Genomic DNA, 23,275 nt, shown 5'->3' with positions numbered 1-23,275 from the left:
CTACTTATATTTTGCAATATATATATTAAATATATTGATTCCATAATTATAATAAAAAAACTGTAAAGCTGAAGTGTGTAATTTCTACGTCACCTGCGCCACCGAACGGAATTGCAAAAATAAACGTTTGTCTTCAAACAGCTTTCTGAATATGCCCCCCGTCTACTGTTGATTGAATAAACAGATAGTCCCGCCCCCAACTCTTGCCAATGGTTGAGTCAATGTTATTGTGTTTGTTTGGATGGACCATTCGAACCAAAAAGGAATATTTATAGCACCACAAAGACACAGTGTTGACAGTTTTCAGAAAATGACCCTACAAATGGCCTCCTTACAGTTGTCTCTGCATTTTAAGCTGGGATAAGAGAAAGTATTATAAAGGCCTCGATATACTTCCTAGAAATCGAAGAACAAACAGGTGAACATCATTTAGAACAAAATCTGGCCAAAAAGAAGGCGTTTTTGCGTTCGTTTCGGTGATTCATAACAGCTCGTTGAGACGAACTTTTAGGAAAAGTTATAATCGACAGCAAAACACCTTCTTACTGCTACTGGTCCACGTCATTGGTCGGTGTGACCTGAAGCTCCACCTACCTTGATGCCGACAGCAAGTTCTGTTTATGTTGTTTAGTGAGTCAAAATGAGTCAACATGATCACATCAGCGTGTAGAGTTATTAGCGACCTGGTGCAACTTACCTTAACCTGTACAATCGTTCGCTTAGAGACATTTTCCAAGACCATGTCATGCGATTTATTTTTGTTTAATTAGTCTACTAAAGGAATCAAATCTTCTCAAATACTCTCAAGTGCCCATTCACTCATGTGCCATCTGCAGCGCAAGCCATTCACACATCTGTCTAAAGTAAGATATGCCCATGATTATTCTTTTGCCTTTTTCTGAACATGATCACTTTAATACACTTATCTTTGCAATTGTATCAGTGTCATTATAAATCACTATAACAGTGTATCCAGCACATATAATGGCCATATATAGCGTGTTAGTGCATTAGTGTCATGAATTCAGACTACAAACAAAACAAATTAAAAATGTTGTACTACATACACTATCGGTCAAAATTTTGAAACACTTACTCATTCTTTATTTTAATTTGTTTTTTTTTTGTTGTTTTTTTTCACATTTTAGAATAATAGTAAAGTCATCACAACTATGGAATAATAGAAATGGAACTATGGGAATTATGTTGTGACTAAACAAAATCCAAAATAAATCAAAACTGTGTTATATTTTAGCATCTTCATAGTAGTCACACTTTGCCTAGAATTTGCAGAAATGTACTCTTGACATTTTCTCAACCAACTTCTTGAGGTATCACCCTGGGATGCTTTTTAAACAGTATTTAAACATCTATATGCTGGGCACTTATTGGCTGCTTTTCTTTATTATTTGGTCCAAGTCATCCATTTAAAAAAAAAAAAATTTTTTTTAATACATTTTAGTTTTATAATGAAATAAATTAATATAGTGGCACAATTATATTTTTGTCTACAAAACTCATTTCAAATATTTAAGCATATACCTTCAGATCAAAAGATTTTTAAGATCATGAGAAACATTTCAGTCAAGGGTTTCAAAACTTTTGACCGGTAGTGTATATATTACTTTAATTCATCATTGAATGATTAAAATGCCTTCTTTCACTAACTTCATGTGAAATCTACTCACAGAATGAGACAAAGTCATTGATGACACATTATTAAGGTTTTACATGTAGCGTCCTCATATTTAAACGTTCTTCTAAATGCCTCCCACAGCAGTGTGGCGGGTGTCTGAATGTTCAGAAACAGTACACCGTTGCTTGGCTGTTTAGAACTTCTTTTTACCCCTGAATGAAGAACGAAAAGGAATTTCTACGGAAGTACATTGAGGCCTTAGCACAGAAAAAGTTACACACTTCAGCTATAAATCAATAGTTTTAAATTTGTCATAGTTTAAATTCAATTTTGTCATTCGTAATGCTTCATAGGACTGTAGTTCATTCCCTCATTAAAGACGCTTTGTCTTATTTTTTAATACTTTTTTGCTTCAAATCAAAGTTTGTAAAGATGTGATTCACCTTGGAACTGGTTGGTTTGGTTCACGGATTTGAATTCTTATGAAGCACTTTCATAATTGTGAGAAGAAAAAAAAAATGAATGGGAAAAATACTGAATATTAGATGAGCACTTTTGCGCTCCATTGTTCTAAAATGTAGAAGATAGCAATAAAGAAACGAGTAGGTATGTCCAAACTTTTGACTGGTACTGTATGTAAAAACACAAACAAGCATGACAAAGTTGTACATGTTACCTCTCTCAACCTAATCTTGAACTATGTCCCATGGCTTTAGGGCAGACAGAGGACATAAGGGCTTTTAAACATTGCTGTTCTCTGTTATCCACTACCTGCTGATTTCAGTCACTGTCATTAGACAAACACACACAGAGAGGACATTAACCACTCCACAGCAGGGCGGACAATTCCTTTGTATTTTCAAATACTCTCTCCAGTCCTGTTCCAATGTGAAGATGCACCATTTGTAGGTTGAGCTCCCTAAATAGGTGTAAACTTTGTGGCAATTTCCAAACAGTCCTCTGTTTGTCAACTGTACACCAATGTAGTCATTTTTGAGCACCAAACTTTCAATGCCTAGCAGCCCTGCCCCGATCCTTTCTCATTGTGAATGTGTCATAACAAGAGGGGACGGCAGGATGTGAATCAGAGGGCCAGTCTGGAGAACAAAATCCATATCAGAATCAAACACATTTTGACTCTCTCTCTGTCCACACAACCCCAGATGCAGCCCAGATGCACCTTTATGACCCCAGCTGACCTTTGTATTTGTCAAATCCACATACCTCCCATAACAGCTGACCCAGAACACTCCCATTAACAGGTTATATGAGAACATTCTTTGCAGTCTTTTGGAGACAGATGGCTAGAACAACATTGGAATTATAATTTATAATGATCATAATAAAGGAACACATCATTTTCAGTCAGTGCTTCATTAATCACATCACAATAAAACAAATAACTGATACCATTTTAACTAATCTATTTCAGTCTGCACCGCTGATCACATGCTGTTCTTTGGAATCTGAGACATTGAAACACAGGCCTAATGTGTTCAGAACTCCTGTCTCATCAAGCTCATGGATGAAAGTGCTTATTACAGACTTGAAGGTTCACTTTAATACTAGACCATAAAAAATACACAAACGTGCTCTCACATGCACATCAGCATGCACAAACACATGGGAAAGGAGCCACTAAGTGCTATTTCCAATCATCTTTCTGCTATTGTGACAGAAAGTACAGACCCATTTGTTTTAAGAAAGAAATTTTAAGTAATTCAAAAAAGAATCTTTGTCTCAATTTAGAGCTGACACTTCTTGCTGATTGTAAATGTGTCTAAAAGCATTGTAAGGAGCTGAATGCCGTCGCTGCATCAGAAAACAAAATATCAAACCAAGTGGTATTTTTTTAAAGGAATATTCGAGGGTTCAGTACAAGATTCCATTTATGTAGTCAACAGCATAAAATCCATTTCTGAAGGTTACTGTTGCAATGATACTGTATCACTGCAAAATTGAGAGATTTAGTAAAGGAATATTGCAGGTTTAATACAAGTTAAGCTCAATCAATTTGTGGCATAATGTTGATTACAGCAAAAAATCATTTTGATTTGTCCCTCCTTAAATAGCAAAAATCGGTGTTACAATGAGGTACTTAAAATCGAAGTGAAAGAGGCCAATCCGTTAACGTATAGCCACAAGACATAAACATTGCGTGTGTTAACATCATTTTAGTGTTAAAAATCGCTTACTAACCTTCACTCTGTAAAGTTATATTCAATTTTACAACATTGTTGCCATGACGACATTACCCCTAACCCTAAATTGACCATAAAAACAAACTTTTAACAACATTAAAGCTGAAATAAAACACAAGTTTTAACAGAAGAATTAATGTAAGTAATTTTATAAAATTATAAGCTTGACATTTCAGCCTTTAAACCCTCCAAAAACTGGCCCCATGGACTTCCAATGTAAATGCCTAACTGCAACCTTATCGACTGTCCCCAGCGTTGTGTATATGCTCTGGTACATTGGAGGAATCCCAGAGTTTTACATAAGAGGGAAACCCCACTATTGTAGCGCAATTCCGCTGCAGGACACGATGGAAAGAAACACAGCAACAACTTCGGGATATCTGGAAATAAAGCGAAGCAATAGAGAATGAAATAGCAAAGTCTTTCTCGGATGCCATGTTTGTTATTTACACAAGCTCCGTGTGGAAATTACGTTGCTGTGGAGAAAGCTGCATTTTTTCTACTCCAATAACCGAACTAGTAAAGGAAATTTGGGCTGTTTCTATGAAGCAGCTTAATCAGTGTTGTAAAAAAGTTGTTCTACACACAAAAGCGTTTTATGGGCGAAACCCTGAAAACTGTTTGTGTTTTAAAAAATGTACAAGTTGTAACTGTACACTCGTCATAGCGATATCTTATATTCTGTTCTCTCTTTTAAAGAAAGACAAAAGATTTCCTTGAAGATTTCTCTTGGCCATTTTTTAAAGTGTGCGAAACTTTTGAAAACTTGCATTACCTTCAGTGGCGTAAGTTTCATGTGAACACTAGGAAGGACAAGTCAACCAGTTGCTAAACTATGACATACTTGTTTGCCAGTGTTTTCCAAAAACCGGCATCTTTTCGCAGTGGAGAAAGAGCTTGCGCGGTCATGGCTGCCAGATTGCGTGACTAATACCGGGTTCACACATCCTCCGGGAACGGGACGTGAGAGGCGCGTTTTCGTTTCGGCCATATTGACAGATTATACCGTTCCCACTGCAACTGTGAGTGAGGCGTCCCAGACGTGGCAGTGAGCGGATAGTTTCGCTGTTGATCCTATTTTTGCCGCGCAACTCACGCTGAGCTCAGCGGCTCTGTGTGCAGTTCAACACTAAAATAATCAGTAGATTATAGAAAAGACACAAAAGCAAATCAAAATTATTCAAACCAAACCTATAGTACACTACAATTTATATGTCTGCATGCAAGTAAACTCAATAAAATAACTTGATAAAGGAAAGAATTAATAAACTGCCGGACCTTTTGCCATTCTTTGTATATAGGTGTACAGTTTAGACACAACATTAACCAATCACAACCAAGTGTGCTGATAAAGATGAAGTGCACGTGACTGCCCACTGTTGTCCTTGAAGCAGCAATAACCTCAGCTTATTATGACTTTATTAAAGAAAGAATTTGCCATAGGACCCCATAAATAACTTTAATTTCTGCACAGAGGCACTGCTATTTCTTGTAGAATAGACGCGGCCAATGTGAACGTCCAACGCAACCGCCCTGCTCACGCACCGCTCACGCCTCACTCACGCCAGGCTCACGGAGGATGTGTGAACCCGGCGTCAAGCATCACCCTGTACAAGTGTCAAGATCTGATTGGGGGATTTCACCTATAGAGATCTGGCAACCCCACACGTCAAAATCTAATTATAAAATATATAAGGATAATCACCCTTATTTAAAGTCTGTTATTTATCAAACTTAGAAAACTAAATAATTTACATGCATGATTAAATCTAAGTAATATATGACACAATTGATCTAAAGGGGATGGTGAGGGGGGATGGTGGTTTTACAAGGGGGATGCTTTTTGGCATTTCTTGCAACAAGGGGGATGCCATCCCCTCGCATCCCCCCTCAACTCGAGCCCTGGGTATATCACCGTAAACATCTCTCATTCAGGGGTTACAAATGTTAGTGTTATTTTCTGGTTTGATTCGGTCACAATATTACTAAACATCTGTGATTTTTTTCACAGAACGTTTGAAAAACGTTCTAAACAGCACTGTGGCAGCAGTGGAGTCATTCAGGTTCCTGGGCACTACCATCTCACAGGACCTGAAGTGGGAGACCCACACTGACTCCATTGTGAAAAAGGCCCAGCAGAGGTTGTACTTCCTTTGCCAGCTGAGGAAATTCAACCTGTCTCAGGCGCTGCTGATACAGTTCTACTCAGCAGTCATTGAGTCTGTTCTCTGCACTTCAATATCTGTTTGGTTTGGTTCAGCTACGAAATCGGATATCAGAAGACTACGAAGGACAATTCAGACTGCTGAGAGGATTAGTAGTTGCCCCCTGCCCTCCCTTCAAGAACTATACACTTCCAGAGTGAGGAAAAAGGCTGGAAAAATCACTCTGGACCCCACTCACCCTGCCCACTACCTTTTTGAACTGTTTTTAATTATTTTTTTTAAAGTCTTGTTGCTGTTTTGTATTGTTGTGTACTGGAAGCTCCTGTCACCAAGACAAATTCCTTGTATGTGTAAGCATACTTGGCAGTAAAGCTCATTCTGATTCTGATGATCCCACTTATATGAAAGTAAGATCTGCTTTTAGCTCATACAGAAAGCACAGAATGCAACCATGGCAAACAAACCTATGCAAATTATTAATTATTACTATTGCGTTTTATTTATGTTGTCTCTTTTGTAGCATAGTTAATGTAGTTAAATTTAAAAATATCCAGCATTTTCTATATCAACTTGCTGTGTAAATATGACTATTTTTACATTGTAATCTGGTGGCATGAATAAATTCTGTGCTTCAAAATCTTATGTGTTGTTTAATGACTAACGTTTGTATACTGTATAGCCTACACATTAAATATATACTGTATATTAGTGACATTATAGCGCTTTCTATACAATATGTTACAATCTTCACACATCTTTCACGGCGTGGTATTACAAATGTAAGTGTTTAATCAGTGCTCTCCCACTTCATCACTGGGTGACTTTCTGATTTTGGCTCTGGTATGTAAACAGCAGTATCACTTTATTAAGCATTATAAATAGAAACAAAAGTTTTGCTGACTTTTGTTGCATCCCACAGCGCAGCACAAAGAAGGTATGTGGAGTTTTGGTCATATACTGTACGGTATATGGCAGCGAGGTCATATAATGATATCACATGAAACAGGTCAATAGAACTGACCTCTTGGCTCAATTCAAAGGCTGTATATTTCAAAGCTGGATGTTTTTATTGTTGCTGGAAAATGAGCAGATGTTATATTTGAATATTTTGAATTTAATATTTTTTGTTATTTATGATGTATTGATTATTAAAACTACAAGCCATCATGCATAACATCATATCCTCATTTGTAGAGAAGTGCTAAATAATTTTGTGTGCTCAAAGACATGTATGAACACCCTTTCATACGGCGAGGGAATGCTGTATTGTGCAGTGTACACATTTCACAATAACAGTTCCGCGCTGATGCTTGATACATATAAACGTTCACACCAATCCGATCACTTTATGTAGCATTCATGTAAACAGTATGTTCAGAATCAACAATCGGAATGATTTCATTCTGATTAAAACAAAAAGTGTCCATGTAAACGCAGCTATTGGTTTAATGACTCAAAACACATAAAAGACGTTAATTTGTTGCCACCTACTGGTCTAAAAGTATGATATACAAAAATGGTTACTGAATAAGTGAACAAATCTGAACTACTCTTTATTTTACCCAGGTTCATCTACTGAAATTAAAATCTCTTTTTGGAGTGATTTTCTTTTTTGAACGAATTCAAAGGACTCGAGTCACAGGTAAATGACATACAGAGAAACGCCATCTAAAGTTTATTCGAGCCCTTCTAAATAACGACCAAGCTGAATGTTACATTTATTGTAATAATAGGTTTTTGTGGTGTTTGATATAACTTAAATCTATAGAAGTTGTGAAATTATTTATTTTCTATAATAAACACAATTGTTAATAAATGGAATCTATATCTATATCTAATATATATATATATATATATATATATATATATATATATATATATATATATATATATATATATATATATACATACATACACACACACAGTACTGTGCAAAATCTTAGGCACATAAGATGTTTCACAAACGCATTTGTCTTAAGATGATTATTTATATCTTCAGCTTTAGTGTGTCAATAGGAAATATAAATGTTAGATTCCCAAACATTACTTTTGCAAATAGAAATGTTTAGAATAGAAGAACAGGGAGCCCTGCAACAGATGTCACAAGGCCCCCCACTGAACATTGCATCAGTCTGAGATTACATAAAGAGACAGAAGCAGTTGAGACAGCCGAAATAGATAGAAGAACTGTGGCAAATTCTCCAAGAAGCTTGAAACATCCTATCTGCCAACAACCAAGAAAAACTGTGTCCAGATGTACCTAGGAGAACTGGTGCTGTTTTAAAGGCAAAGGCGGTCACACCGAAAATTTATTTAGCTTTTTTATGTTTACTGGACTTTTTATGACATTAAGTGATAAATGAAAACTATTTATGTCATTATTTTTGAAGACATCCTCACTATGCAACATTTTTCACAAGTGCCTAAAACCTTTGCACAGTACTGTATGTATATACAGTTGCAATCAAAATTATTCAACCCCCCTGACCAGCAATACATTCTGGTGATGTGAATTAAAACGCATCAACTAAAACCTCAGTAAACAGTCAAAGTAAGTTTTTAATACACATTTGAGTGATTTTGAGAACAAAGTGTTCAGTTTACCCAAATTTTAAAATAAAAAATAACTAATTCTCTCCACAAATGTCATCAAATATATTCAGCCCCCAAAGTCAATCATTTGTGGAGCATCCTTTATCCTTAATAACAGCAAATAAATGTTTCAGATAAGTGTTCTCAGGCTTCGGACACCTCTCTATTAGAATTTTTACAAATTTCTCATGAGCAAAAGCTTCCAGCTCATTGATATTCTTTGGTTTCTGTGCTGCCACTGCTTCCTTGAAATCCCAACAAAGGTTTGCAATGGGATTTTAGTGATGGACTGAAAGGGCCATTTAAGGACATTCCACAACCGATCCCTGAACCAGATTTTGGACAACTTGGATGTATCCTTGGTGTTATTGTCTTGCTGGAAATTCCAGTAATCACCGAGCTTCAATTTACACACTGAAGACATCACCTTTTTCATGCCAAAATGGCCTGATAACTGACAGAATCCACGGTGTCAGTCACATAGTCAGGATAGGCGTTTCCTGCAGCCGCAAAACACCCCTGTAACAGGACTGACCCACCTCCATGCTTGACTGTGGGGATGGTGTCGTTCTTGTCATCACCTTGTCATCTTACTCCAGACATACTGCTGACCCATGGGTCTAAAACTCATTTTCAGTTTAGTGTCATACATCTATAAAGCCTTCTTCCAGGACTCCACAGGTCTTTCCTTTTACTTCTTGAATATTCAAGTCAACATTTCCCTTGGTGAAGTTTTGTTTTCTTCCACACCCCAAGAAGGTTGCTGTTGTACCATATTTAAAAAATGTATGAATGGTGCTGCCAACTTTGTCTATTGGAAATTGAAGTTCCTTGGAAATGTACTTTTAGCCATGACCTTTCTTGTGTAATGAAATAATCGCTTCTATTAGCTTTTGAGACAGCTTATTTTTAATTGCATTTTTTGCATAGAAATACATTTTTGCTTACAACACTAAACTTAAATTTTAAAACTTAAATAAGTGCCATTGCAGATTGATGACTTAATTTTGGTTTAAAACAATTACTTGTGTAGCCTTACATATTTAAGTAACAGCTACATGCAATAGGGGCTGAAAAATTATGATATGGCTGTATTTTAAAAAAAATCCTGCTATTTAGAAATATTAGGTTACATATTCACACTATGAATTTGAATGTGTCACTCAACTGATATAGATGTAAAAAAATTCTGGGTCATCAGAAAAGCTTACCTTTGTAAATCCTTACTGTCTTGGAATGTTTCTTTAAACGGTTATTTAAAAAAAAAAAAATATATATATATATATATATATATATATATATATATATATATATATATATATAGAAGTGTGTTTATTATAGAAAATGGCAATATTCTGAATGAATCTTAGCTGGCTATCTTGAATGATGAAAACAGTTAAAAAAAATTGCTAAAGAGTGAAATACATTACATGTGCACATCTACTACCTCAGCCCTCCCTAAGATTAAAATCCTAGCTAACTTTTTAGTACAAACTGAACTAGTCCGAAGGCGGTGATGCTTCTCCCAGGCTGATGCGCTGTGGGGGGCCGTTCAGCCCGAACACGTTCTAGCGCTTTAAAGCAACGTAAGAAACAGAACGCACGTGTCTCTAGACGCGTTTTAAACAGTTGATGTTCCCTTTAACTTGACACAGCGTCTAAAAACGCGGCGCAACGGTAAAGACGTCCGTCCAGCGCGTGCTGACATAGAAAGCAATTGAAAAACAGCGCCTGTTGTGTTCATTTTAACACGTGGTTAAACGTATCACAAACAGCGACAGACGGACGTTTATTTTTGACTCCCAGGGACAGGCATATTTACACAAACAAATACCAAATAAAGCTTTGTTCAGGCCACTTCACCCCCACGTCTCCCCTCGGACACTGTCTGGCCTTGGGTAGAGGACTAACAGCAGATGTTCGGGACACATAAGAAGCAACAGAAAGATTCAAGATAACAGTCAGTGATTACGGACGGCTTGGGGAAAACATGGCATGGCTGTTCGCACATGATCTGAGCTGTCAATCACGTCTGGGGAAGATCCACGTCTCTCCTTTGAAGAGCGATGGAAGGGACATCCCCACCCAAAGTTCCCATCCAAAGATCACTTTCCAGATTAAACCCTAACTGATTACTTTTTGTCTACTGATTCTGGGATTAAGTAGAAGACAATGGGAGATTAACCCATTCAACAAGGTTCTATAATATTGAGACTAAAGACTATAAGCCTACCTTAACATGTGTCCCCCGGCGATTCATCTAACGATCTTTTAAAACCACATTTGCAACGCGAATAAACCTCCGACAGCGTTTGGTCCAGAAGTCCAGCTGATCCCCTGTGTCCGGAGTCTTTGTGTCCCGCCTTCTTAACAACGCCGCCGGCTACTTTGAATCAACACCTGGTTGCAATGTACACGCAGCTCCGTGTCTACATCAGACAGATAGTTGGTTATAAATGGAGATGAATGGCGAGATGAAATAACGGGCAAAGAGTCCAGCTCGCCGCTCACGATGTATCTTCGGTCCGGATGTGAAGTGTGTGCGCGGTGGACCGTGGGTGTGCTGGGTTTGCAGTGCCAGCCTCTCCCTTCCTCCGCCCACAGGCTGTAATGTTTAGACCCCATCCAAACTACAATTGCGTGAGGCGACTAAAAATGGCTGTTCACACCGAACGCGTCATACGTTAATAATGGCTCAACGAATGGCAAAGAACGCAGATATAGGTAGGTCTATTGTATATTGAACAAGAAGAACATATTATGTAAACATTTGTCCCTTTTTTAAATACTGGTTTGATAAATACATAATAATTGTTGAGCAATTATTCAATTTAAATGCCTTTCTCTTCACTTCTGATGAGTGTTATTGAGGTGCACAGCGGTGGCCTCCTCTTTGGCGCAACCCCAGAAAGTGGCCACCTAGACGACCGCCTAGTTCGCCTATGCCTAGAAATGGCCCTACGCAGAAGTAAACCTCGATAGCGGTGTATGGGAGTAAATGGTCCAGGTTAGTATAACACAAGGTACAAAGTTTGCTAGATTTACGCCGCTAAATAAGGTGGAAACGCGTCATCACAGGTCTGTGAAAAGGGTCCATAATTAAGTCCTATTTTACTATAAATTCTCCTCCCTGCCCAGTAGATGGCGATATGCGCGAAGAATGCAAATCGCCAAAAACAAAAGAAGAAGAATGTGAAAGTAAGAGCAGACATTTATATATAAAAAAGGAGTTAAATATTGATCTGTCTCTCACCCACATCTATCATATCACTTGTGAAGACATGCACTGGAGTCTTATGGGTTACTTTTATGCTGCCTTTATGTGCTTTTGGAGCTTCAACGTTTTGGCCACCCGACCAACAGAACTGAGATATTCTTCTAAAAATCTTAGTTTGTGTTCAGCAGAAGAAAGTCATACACATCTGGGATGGCATGAGGGTGAGTAAATGAGAGGCTGAAAAACAGCAAGACGTGGCGCAGTGGTCAAAAACAAAAAAACACAAGATACATCAAGCACAGAAAGATACAGCTGCAAAGGAAAATAAAGGATGTATCATAGTGGATAGTTACAAACATAAGTAACACACTAATGTTTATTTATTTCTGCTTATTGTAGAAATAGGCGCTCCTTTGTTTACTCTTATGAACTAATCCAGCTCAACTCTGTATAACTTCTGATCCAGGAACAGCCAGCAAGAGTGAGTCTGGACAGTTTCCGGTGTGTCCCATATAAGATTACTCATCCTGACTCAGACGTTACTATCAGAATAGAGACAAGAGATCTACAAATTAGAAATAGGAAATCACAGAAGTCACCTTTAGGAGGAAGGATACGGCAAAGTTCTGGGAGGCCAATATTCGAGAGGACTTTCTAGGATATGAGCAACTGGTAAAGTGGAATTCTCACTCATATCAGCAGACCCAGATGCATCAAGCTGATTAGAACAAAATATAAACAGAGACATAACACAATCATCAAGATATTAGATAGCAAACAGTACAATGCACAAGCACGTGACAGGGTTAAACCCTGAAATACCCTTGAAACTGACATGAAAAATGTTACTTCTGTGGGAAAACACCACCTGCTTATGCAGGCAGAAGGATGAAGGTGTGAAATATGTAAATTAAAGCATTTCCTGTTTAGCGCACAGAAAAACTCACCCCACTGTGCTTTGTCACTTTTTTTGTATGTGTGGAATTGAAGTGCATGTAATGCAAAACATGCAGGTGAATATAAACAGTTTCACATTCAGGGCATTCCTGAGAGAGAGAGAGAGAGAGAGAGAGAGAGAGAGAGAGAGAGAGGGGAAATGATGCCTAATTCTATGGATAGACATGACAGTGTGCTTATTTCACTGTTATTGGAAAGAAATATGTCAACCATATGAGTCAGTGCTTAGAGACGGACTGTGATGAAGCTTAACTGGAATGAGATCAGTTCCCATTGCTCACCCAAAACAATCTTCACCACACATACTCAGTGTTAAAGGCTATAGTTATAGTTCACCTACAATGAAAATTCCCTCATCATTTACTCACCCTCATGTTATTCTAAAACCGTATTCATTTCTTTCTACCATGGAACAAAAAAGATGATCTTGAGTGCTTGCCTCACCAACATCCAGTTTCATTTACATCTCTCTCTTTTTTTTCATAGAAGGACATTGAATGGTGACTGAGGCTAACATTTTGCCTAACATCTTCTTTTGTGTTCCACAGAATAAAAATAAAGTCATACGTAGGCCCAGATGGAATCTCCGTGCGCAGAACTTCACAGAATTGCAACAACTGCTGTTCACAAAAGTTCTACGCATTCCCATGCAGAGGGAGACTATTTAGCCAGAGACAGAGCACTTGTATTAAAATGAATGAAAAACTGTATCACCCTTAAGATACAGACATCCCCTCTCAGTCAACTTGAATACGTGCATGTCAAAGTTTCTTTCAAGGCAAGTCAATCCACTCTGCACTGTAAAAAAGAATTGAGCTTAAAAATTCAACGCATTGTGATGCATTAAAATGTTTGAGTTCTCTCAACGACTCTTAGTAATTGTCATCAGTAACATTGCTATGTTTAGTCAATGTGAATCTGATTGCTCGCTAAATGCAAAAATACATGTTGAGAGAACTACAAATGTCGTGTTCAGCCAACTACCAATTTACAACATGAACATTTTCATTTTGTCACCATTTCAATTAACTTTACATGAAGTTAACCACAATCTTTGCCTCTGAAGAAAGAGTTACAGCATGTCTTGCAAGGCAAGGCAGTATGTACAATTGTTTGACATAGACACACAATGGACCTCAGTCTTTTTCACACAAACATTAATAACGGTGAAATCAACAAACCTCATTAAGTTAAAAGATGAGCTCCTAACATCACCACACAACAACTGACTAGCAGTGGCAACAGAAACCAGCGAAAAATAAGCCTATAGCACTAACCACATAATTTATTCATGTTGCAATGTATGCTGGGAACTTGCAAATCCACAACATTGTTCAATATAAAATTGTTCCTTCAGACAACTCTGTTAGTTGTTGGTCAAGATTACAATCAAAGAACATATTCCAATTTAGCAGTGAAATCTGACAACAATGGTATCATAAACTGTGCTTGATTAGCTCAGATCACACTTAAAAAAAAAATATATATATATATATATATATATATATATATATATATATATATATCCATAGGTAACAGCCGAACGGTAGCGTTAAAAAGATGGCTGCCGAGTGGAATGAATTGCCTTGAAAGAGACTTTTGGCATTCCCAACACCTTGCATGTTTGTTAATGAAATATTTTGCCTAAATTAATGATTCATTCAGCTACCACTTAAAGTACTCTCACCTTCTTTTAACACAGCGATGTAACAAATGCAGAAAAGGTCCACAGATTCTGTCTGGGCCTACTTAAAACAACATGATTAAATGATAACAGAATTATTATTATTATTATTATTATTATATTTAGATTCAGGTTTCCACACTTTTTAAACTCTCATTTCTGTATGCTTTAGCTTGTTGGAACTTTGAGTAGAGTATACAAAAACACAGCATATAGAGAACATTTTCTAAATAAATTACCTTATCATATGTGAGAGCTCAGCTCAAATGTGAGGTTTATCAAAGCCAGCATCTTTAGGGAAGTGGCACAGCGGTCACACATTCTCAATATTAAACTAATGTTTAAATAAACACATACACACAAAACACAAACTCAGTGGTTTGTAGGAAGAAGTGTTGAAACAGTGGTTTGGATGTGAAACCACACCATGTTACCCTCAAATGTGTCACCTTGACGACACAAACAACATTACCATTTGTTTTCCAAAACAATTATGTCTGCTGCCGCTCAGAGCTGTGACAATATGAAGAGATGGATAACTGAACAATTTATTGTAGGTTTATAGTCATCGAGTTCTTTGTAAAAAGCTGCATGTGGGCTGCTTAAAGGGATAATTCATCCAAAACTGAAAACTCTCTCATAATTTACTCACTCTCATGCTATCCCAGATGTGTTTGACTTTCTTTCTCCTGCAGAACACATATGAAGATTTCTAGATGAATGTCTCAGCTCTGTAGGTCCATTCAGTGTAAGTGAATGGTGGTCAGAACTTTACCAAAAAGCCAGCCTAAAAGTAATCCATATGACTCCATCCATATATACAGAAGAGATATGATAGGTATGGGTGAGAAACAGAGCAATAGTTAAGTCCTTTTGCACTATAAATTCTCCTCCCTGCCCAGTAGGTGGCGATATGCACGAAGAATGCGAATCACCAAAAAAAAGAAGAACTCTTAGGAGAGAAGAGTGCTTAGGAGAAAGTGGAGATTTTTAATAAGAAACTGACTTAAATATTGATCTGATTCTCACCCACATCTATCATTTCGCTTCTGAAGATATGGACCACTGGAGTTGTATGGATTACTTTTATGCTGCCTTTATGTGCTTTTGGAGCTTCAAAGTTCTGCCATCATTCACTTGCATTGGTTGAACCTGCAAAAATGTCTACAAATCTTTGTTTGTGTTCAGCAGAAGAGACAAAGTCATACACACCTAATATGGCATGAGGGTGAGTAAACGAGAGCATTTGCATTTTTGGGTGAATTTTGTCCTTTTACTCAAGTTTTGTCAGCTGAAGGGGTATTGAAGTTTCAGAAATTGAGATTTCTGTCGCAATCTAGCGGCGAAGAAGAATAAGTGCCCCGCTGAACTTGTAGAGCGTCGCCATCTAGTGGTAGTTGCGTTGCTTGAACTATATATATATATATATATATATATATATATATATATATATATATATATATATATATATATATATATATATATATTTTTTTTTTTTTTTTTTTTTTTTTTTTTTTTACTGGGAAATAATGGTAAAATGTTCACTAGTTTTTTTCCTCAGGAATTGTAAGTCTTTTTTTGGGGGGGGATTTTTCCCCTTTTTCCCCTTTTTCTCCCAATTTGGAATGCCCAATTCCCAATGCGCTCTAAGTCCTGGTGGTCGCATAGTGATTTTGCCTCAGTCCGGGTGGCGGAGGACGAATCCCAGTTGCCTCAGCGTCTGAGACAGTCAACCCGCGCATCTTATCACGTGGCTTGTTGAGCACGTTGCGGCTTCACGCCATCCACCGCGGCATCCGCGCTCAATTCACCATGCGCCCCACCGAGAACAAACCACATTATGGCGACCACGAGGAGGTTACCCCATGTGACTCTACCCTCCCTAGCAACCGGGCCACTTTGGTTGCTTAGGAGACCTGGCAGGAATTTTAAGTCTTAAGTGTCTCTACAGATTTGGACTTTGTTTGAAAAGTTAACCTACCCTGAGAGTTATTCACTGAAGTTAAAAAGTGAGACACTAGTACCGGCTACTAAACCATTAAATGTTTAGTAAAACTAGAAAATGAATTATGCAACACTCAATAGACTGTTTATACCACACACACACACACACACACACACACACACACACACACATACACAAACACACAGACACACACAGAGAGAGAGAGAGAGAGAGATAAGGTTTCACTACACAAAGACAAGTATTTTAAACAAAATGTATCATTATGAAAGCTTTATTACTGCAACTTCGCTCTTTGGAGTATTCATTATATCGTTGAGAAAGTCTTCGGATTGGTCAAATATGTTAGCGTATTGTTGATGCGGACAACTTTAAGTCTTTACGTTTTTTTTTTTGTTTTTTTTTGTGAAAGTCTGTGATGGAACGTCAGATTTAAGACCAGTTCACACTGGCCCCAACAAACTCAAACAAACACCAACATTCTAAATTGGCTGTTGGATTTAGAATGTTATTTTATGATATATTATCACCCGCCTGGAAAGTCAGGATCCTGGAAGTCGGATCAGTTAGAAAAGAAATAACAACTCAAGTCAGAACAGTATGAAGGTCTGTGCCAGGTTTGGTCAATATGATCACACAGGATATCGTCATGTAGCTTCCGAAAGTTAATGTATCCTGATATCAACCCTATGCTGCCGAATTACTAACAAGCACCATCCCCCAATTTTTGCATCAGTTCAACCATAATAACCTTTTCCTGTGGAGCTACTGATAGCATGTTGCGCAGGCAGTCTCCGAAACTCAGATTCTGGAGCCATGGGGGCCAAGAAGTTTTCGCGTTCACATAAACAATGGAGATTGTGATTTGGAGGTCACATTTTCAAACCAAACTGCCCATAAAACACCAACAGTGAACACACTGACCCAACAAGCGTGTTTGTTGGAGTTTGTTGTGAAAGTGTGAATAGGTAAGGACATACATCACAGAAATAGTAACATTTAAGAAAAATACCATTTCATTTTAAATAGCACTAAAATGAGCTGTTACACCAACAGTTATTTTTCTTATGATTTAAAGTAGTTACCACTTTATTACTAACTAAATTCTTCATTAAATATAATTCTTAGTGCAAAATTACACAAGTTGGTTTATGTATGAAAGTTTTCTGCCAACTCCTCTCTGCTGTTGATGGAATCTGCATTTCTGCTGTATGTGAAATAGACCCAGATCCCTTTTCCAGCTAATGTGTTGTCTTCTGTTTCCTTGGTACGGTTGCAAATGCTCAAAAGCACAGACTGTGAATGCAGTTAATTTCTTTGGGGAGATGGTCCTACATTAGCACTCCTAAATGTTTCATTTGTTATGGTCCTAGTTCCCCATTCTCAGCAGCTCCTAATCAGGAGGGGTCCTACTGCCTCCTGCCAGTCTAGAAGAAACTATTTTCACAGAAGATCCACTGTCACATTGATGTCACTTGATAAGAACACAATACCATGGCAACACAAAAATTAAAGTTCCACGAGCAGCTACGAAGAGTGTTAAAAATGTCAAATAAGAAAGAATTAAGTTTTTCCCACCCACACTATTGCACATGACAAAGGACAACATTTCTTGAATGGTTCTTATATATATATATGCGTGTGTGTGTGTGTGTGTGTGTGTGTGTGTGTGTGTGATGAGGAGGAGGGCGTGGCCGGGCCATGAGGGTGCACGGCCGGTACTGAGTCACCTAATCAGCCGGGAGGGGGACAAGACGAGCCGGGGGCACCAGTTCGAGAGCAAGAGAGAGACCAACGCAGCCACTATGTGTGTGTGCATTATGTGTTTCATGTTATGTTTCAGTTCTTTTATGTCAAAGTTATGTTGACTGTTCTGCTGGTTCCCACCTCCTTGCCCATCCTTTACCTGTTACTATATATATATATATATATATATATATATATATATATATATATATATATATATACAGTACTGTGCAAAAGTTTTAGGCACTTGTGAAAACTGTTGCATAGTGAGGATGTCTTCAAAAATAATGCCATATATAGTTTTCATATATCAATTAATGTCATACAAGGTGCAGTAAACATAAAACAAGCTAAATCAATATTTGGTGTGACCACCTTTGCCTTTAAAACAGCACCAATTCTCCTAGGTACACCTGGACACAGTTTTTCTTGGTTGTTGGCAGATAGGATGTTCCAAGCATCTTGGAGAATTCGCCACAGTTCTTTTATCCATTTAGGCTGTCTCCATTTCTTCCATCTCTTCATGTAATCCCAGACTGACTCGATGTTCAGTGGGGGGCTCTGTTGGGGTCATGCCATCTGTTGCAGGGTTCCCTGTTCTTCTTTTCTGTTCTGTCATATTTGCAAAAGTAATGTTTGGGAGTCTAAAATGTATATTTCCTATTGACACTATAGCTGAAGATATAAATAACCATCTTAAGACAGATGTTTTTGTGAAACATCTTATGTGCCTAAGACTTTTGCACAGTAATGTATATATGAATTTAACTGCATTAGGTAACAAAATATGGGTTATCTGCAAAAAATTATCTTAAGCATTTTCTAACTTTACTTTTCTTAGTGATTTTTTTGTTGTTGTTGCCATTACAGTACATTAACTATGAACATGTTTCACTAATGTTTGACAACTAGAAATTGTCCAAATACATTTTATCTCAATTTTTAACAGTATATATATATATATATATATATATATATATATATATATACATATTGTTTTATAATTGAAAACCTAACAAACTTATTTTTGTGAAATATTTTGCTTTAAAAATGTGTGTGTGCTACCTTTATTTAAATAAATGCCTATTTGTTTGAATAATTTTGTTATCTAATGCAATAAAATTTATAAATTTAGTCTTAAAGGAATGTTCAATACAAGTTAAGCTCAATCGACAGCATTTGTGGCATAATATTGATTACAACAAAAATTAATTTTGACTTGCCCCTCCTTTTCTTTAAAAAAAAAAAAGGCAAAAATTTGGGTTACAGTGAGGCACTTACAATTGAAGTTTGAACGTTTAAATATTCACCGTTTCAAAAGCTTCACATTTCTGCTTTTAAACCCTCTAATTGTAGGTGCCACTATAACTCCATTTTTGCTTTTTTTTTTTTCAAGAAAAGAAGTGATGAGTCGAAATAAATATTTGTGGTAATCAACATTATGCCACAAATGCTGTCAATTGAGCTTAACTTGAATTGAACCCAGAATATTCCTTTAACTGTTCAAATAATTTTTTGGTTCACTATATATTGGAAACTATTAATTTCCTCTAATGGTGTGTTTCACTTTTTTGTGGGCTGTGTTGGCAGAACAAGTGACGATGGAGGACACACAGGCTGCGTCTCATTTGCAAGGCTGCGTCCTCCGGAGGTCGCATTTGTCGGCCGCATACGTCATCGAGGCTGTCTCGTTTCATAAAAGCGAGTAGGACACTTCGAATACAGCCTTCAAATGCGACCTTCTTTCACGGGAATTCAGAGGATGCATGAGGTGTATCCTTTGTGGGCACTCACAACCCACAATTCTTTGCTTCAACGGAAATGTCTAAAAAAAATAACAACGCCAATTTGCCCATAAATATGATGTTGAAACGCAAGTAATGTTAATTCCCAAGTTGAAGTACCTCAGTAGATGGGTGCAGAGTATATAATATGTATAATTATATTAATATATAATTAAAATAAAGTATTAGACTAAAAGTACACCTGTAAAATCTATTTTCTTTTCTCTTTACATCTTTATAACTCTCCTAAAATTTACCTCATACATTCCCTTCTAAAGGGACTTTGTTACCGTCTCACTCAAAATGCTTGCGCTTGTTAAAGAGTAAAAAGGCAAAAATTTGGGTTACAGTGAGGCACTTACAATTGAAGTTTGAACGTTTAAATATTCACCGTTTCAAAAGCTTCACATTTCTGCTTTTAAACCCTCTAATTGTAGGTGCTGTCATAGTAACCATGTTACGATCCGTTTCCGTTTGTCTTACGAAGGCCGTCTCGTTTAAACGAGAATTGTTTAAAGGAGGACACTCAGTATACTGCAGCCTTCAAAGGACGCGTCCTACCTAGCACGCAGCCTTCGAAACGAGACACAGCCTCAATGTTTTTACATGTAAATATTGACCTCTGAATTATAATGGGTTTGTGGACAGGCAGCGTCCGGTGGGAGAACAGTTTGTGCTCAAGAGCAAATGACTGTCTGTGTAGAGCGGGTCGTGGTGGAGAGGTGCAGGGTCAACCCATGTGTGAAATGGCAATGGAAACACATTTAAAAGGCACCACTGGAATGAAGTGTGAGTTACCAACAAAACAAACACACATTTTCAAGCACACACAAGAGCACAATAACACTGAAAACCCAGTTGTGTACAGCTCTGACTTACGAAAAAAAATGTCCAACTGTGTGAGAGGATACATATTTTTGTCTTGGTCTCATCACCAGCAACAAGTGTACAAACAAACAAACAAACGAGTAGACAATCATCATCTGGCTGTACAATCTATACATAGCGCCATCTAGAGGCCAGTCCCTCTTCCTGCACATCCTGAGAACAACGCGACTCAGTCTCAGCCTTGTGTAGAGCGTTCTAAAAACGTTCCTTCAACATGTCCAGCAATTTCTCGTGTGTTCGTTCAGCATTCCTCATGCCTCTGAGTAAGATTTCTGTGCGTTGAATTTTTCTTTCTTTAGTTTGACTCCGTCCACCAGCTCAAAGTTGTAGTTCTCCAGTGCGGAGAGGTTTCTGTTTGCAGTGTGAGTGCATGCGCAGTATAACAGCACCCCACACACAGCACCCAGCAGAACCCCCACTGCGCTCATCACGATGATGGTGATCAGGATGGGATCTAAGCTCTTTAGCATGGAGCCATGACCAAAACTCCACAGGGTGTCATCAGTCCCCTCACAAGTCACTAAAGAGAGAGAGAGAAAGTAAGTATATTTTAATAAGCTTATGTATATGAAGATGTATATGACTTACTTTCTTCTGCAGAACACAAACTTAAGATTTTGAGAAGTATATCTCAGCTCTGTAGGTCCATACAAAACAAATGAATGGTAACCAAATATTTGAAGCTCCAAAAAGCACATAAATGCAGCATTAAACTGCACCCAAGACTTTCACCCACTGTTGCACTTGTGTATAAGGTTGAGTGACAATAAAGGGATTTGATTTGATTTGATAAAAGTAATCCATAAGACTCCAGTGGTTTAATCCATGTCTTCTGAAGTGATTCAATCGATTTTGGGTGAGCACAAACCAAAATATAACTCCTTTTTCACTGTAAATGTTGACATCAGCAGTTTCCTTGGTGATCATTATTTCAAGCTCGATTACACTTCCTAGCACCATCTAGCACTCTGTGCATGTGTCAAGCACTAGTAAGTGTAATCAAGCTTGAAATCATGACCGTGTCGAGAGACTGCAATGGCAAGATGTACAGTGAAAAAAAAAGAGAGTTATATTTTGGTCTATTTTCACCCATAATAGATTGTATCGCTTCAGAAGACATGGATTAAACCACTGCAGTCATATGGATTTCTTTTATGCTGCCTATATGTGCTTTTTGGAGCTTCAAAGTTTAGGTCACCATTCACTTGCATTAAATGGACCTACAGAGCTGAGATATTCTTCTAAAAATCTTTGTTTGTGTTCTGCTGAAGAAAGAAAGTCATACACATCTGGGATGGCATGAGGGTGAGTAAATGATGAGAGAATTTTCATTTTTGGCTGAACCATTCCTTTAATGATTTTATATCACAATATTGCAAGCCAACAAGATGTATTCCACTGTCTTACAGAGTCTAAACACAAGTGAGTGAAATGTGAGTCTTACTGTTCTCATCAACTTCATTCTCATCAACCTCTGTATCCTCTGGGTCTGAAAACACACACACACACACAATCAGGGATCAACTCCGCTGTACAGACTGCAACAGTTGGGTTTCAGAAGCAAAAATCACATTCAGAATCTCCATAAATAAACAAAGATTTTTTGCGATAGACCCCCCCTTCTGCTGCTGATCAAACAAAGAGATAGTCCCGCCCCAACTCACGCCATTGGTTGGGTAACGTTGTTGGGGCGGGTCTAAGGGGGTTGCTGAAAACAAACAGAGACATTTTTAAAGTGCCACAGTAAGACAGTGCTAACAGTTTTGATGAATGGCTTACTTATAGTTGTCTCTGCATAATAAGCAGGGATACGAGAAAGTATTTGAACACAGAAAGTTACATACTTCAGCTTTAAGGTTTAGTGATCGTTTATGGTTCTGTAGTCTTAGTCTCAGATGAAAAACAGACCGTCCAATGCATATTTTATACAAAAATGGCAAATGGGTGTAGGATTCATTATAAGAAGTTTGTAAGAAGGTGTCAAGCTGTTTAAGGAAAGGATAAGAACATTTTTAAGAATACAAAATGTTCAGAATTGTTTTTCTTTTTTTTGTAAGTTAGAAAATAAGAAGAAAATAGTATTTAGGAAGAATTTTATTATTAGGAATGTTTCATGCATCAGGCCCCAGGTTTTTATTAGTCAGCCGGGAAACTTGTGTTAACAAGGTATCGTGTTTCAACAATAAGTGCTTTTGAGGAGGACTTAATTGGAAAACACTTAATTGGAATTAAACTATACTGTACATCTGTGAGCAGAATTGTTTATTCCATTATATTTGTGAAATAGTGAAGGTTAGCTAGGTAACACTGGCTAATGCCTAACTAGTGTAGAATAAGAAAGTACAATTTATTGTACCCTTGTGTTTTTTCCAGTTTCTCTTTTTGCTTTAAATCAAATGTTGTAATGTTGTGATTCATCTGTGTGATTTCAGGCTTGAAACT

General features: G+C 37.5%; 2 protein-coding genes across 4 annotated transcripts in view; both read right to left on the bottom strand.

Moving 5' to 3' along the window:
- LOC127440990 (integrin beta-1-like) overlaps positions 1–11,159 on the bottom strand; it is a 37,975-nt gene extending 26,816 nt beyond the window's left edge. The window contains exon 1 of the mRNA XM_051698090.1: positions 10,828–11,159. Coding sequence (XP_051554050.1) covers positions 10,828–10,854 — 27 coding nt within the window. The 5' untranslated portion in view covers positions 10,855–11,159. The remainder of the gene's footprint in view (positions 1–10,827) is intronic.
- A 5,514-nt stretch (positions 11,160–16,673) lies between these two features.
- LOC127440614 (neuropilin-1a-like) overlaps positions 16,674–23,275 on the bottom strand; it is a 48,833-nt gene continuing 42,231 nt past the window's right edge. For 2 of the 3 annotated variants that reach the window (XM_051697295.1, XM_051697298.1), the window contains exons 15-16: positions 22,278–22,322; positions 16,674–21,353 (exon numbers count right to left, since the gene is read on the bottom strand). In XM_051697295.1, coding sequence (XP_051553255.1) covers positions 21,085–21,353; positions 22,278–22,322 — 314 coding nt within the window. In that variant the 3' untranslated portion in view covers positions 16,674–21,084. Of the gene's footprint in view, positions 21,354–22,277; positions 22,323–22,497; positions 22,542–23,275 lie in introns of all 3 variants that reach the window. The other variant, XM_051697296.1, reaches the window with a different exon arrangement.

The sequence above is a fragment of the Myxocyprinus asiaticus genome, chromosome 5, assembly GCF_019703515.2.
Source record: "Myxocyprinus asiaticus isolate MX2 ecotype Aquarium Trade chromosome 5, UBuf_Myxa_2, whole genome shotgun sequence".
In the NCBI taxonomy this organism is placed as follows: domain Eukaryota; kingdom Metazoa; phylum Chordata; class Actinopteri; order Cypriniformes; family Catostomidae; genus Myxocyprinus; species Myxocyprinus asiaticus.
The sequence above is the reverse complement of the archived record's forward strand: the minus strand, read 5'-3'. Positions and strand labels throughout refer to the sequence as shown.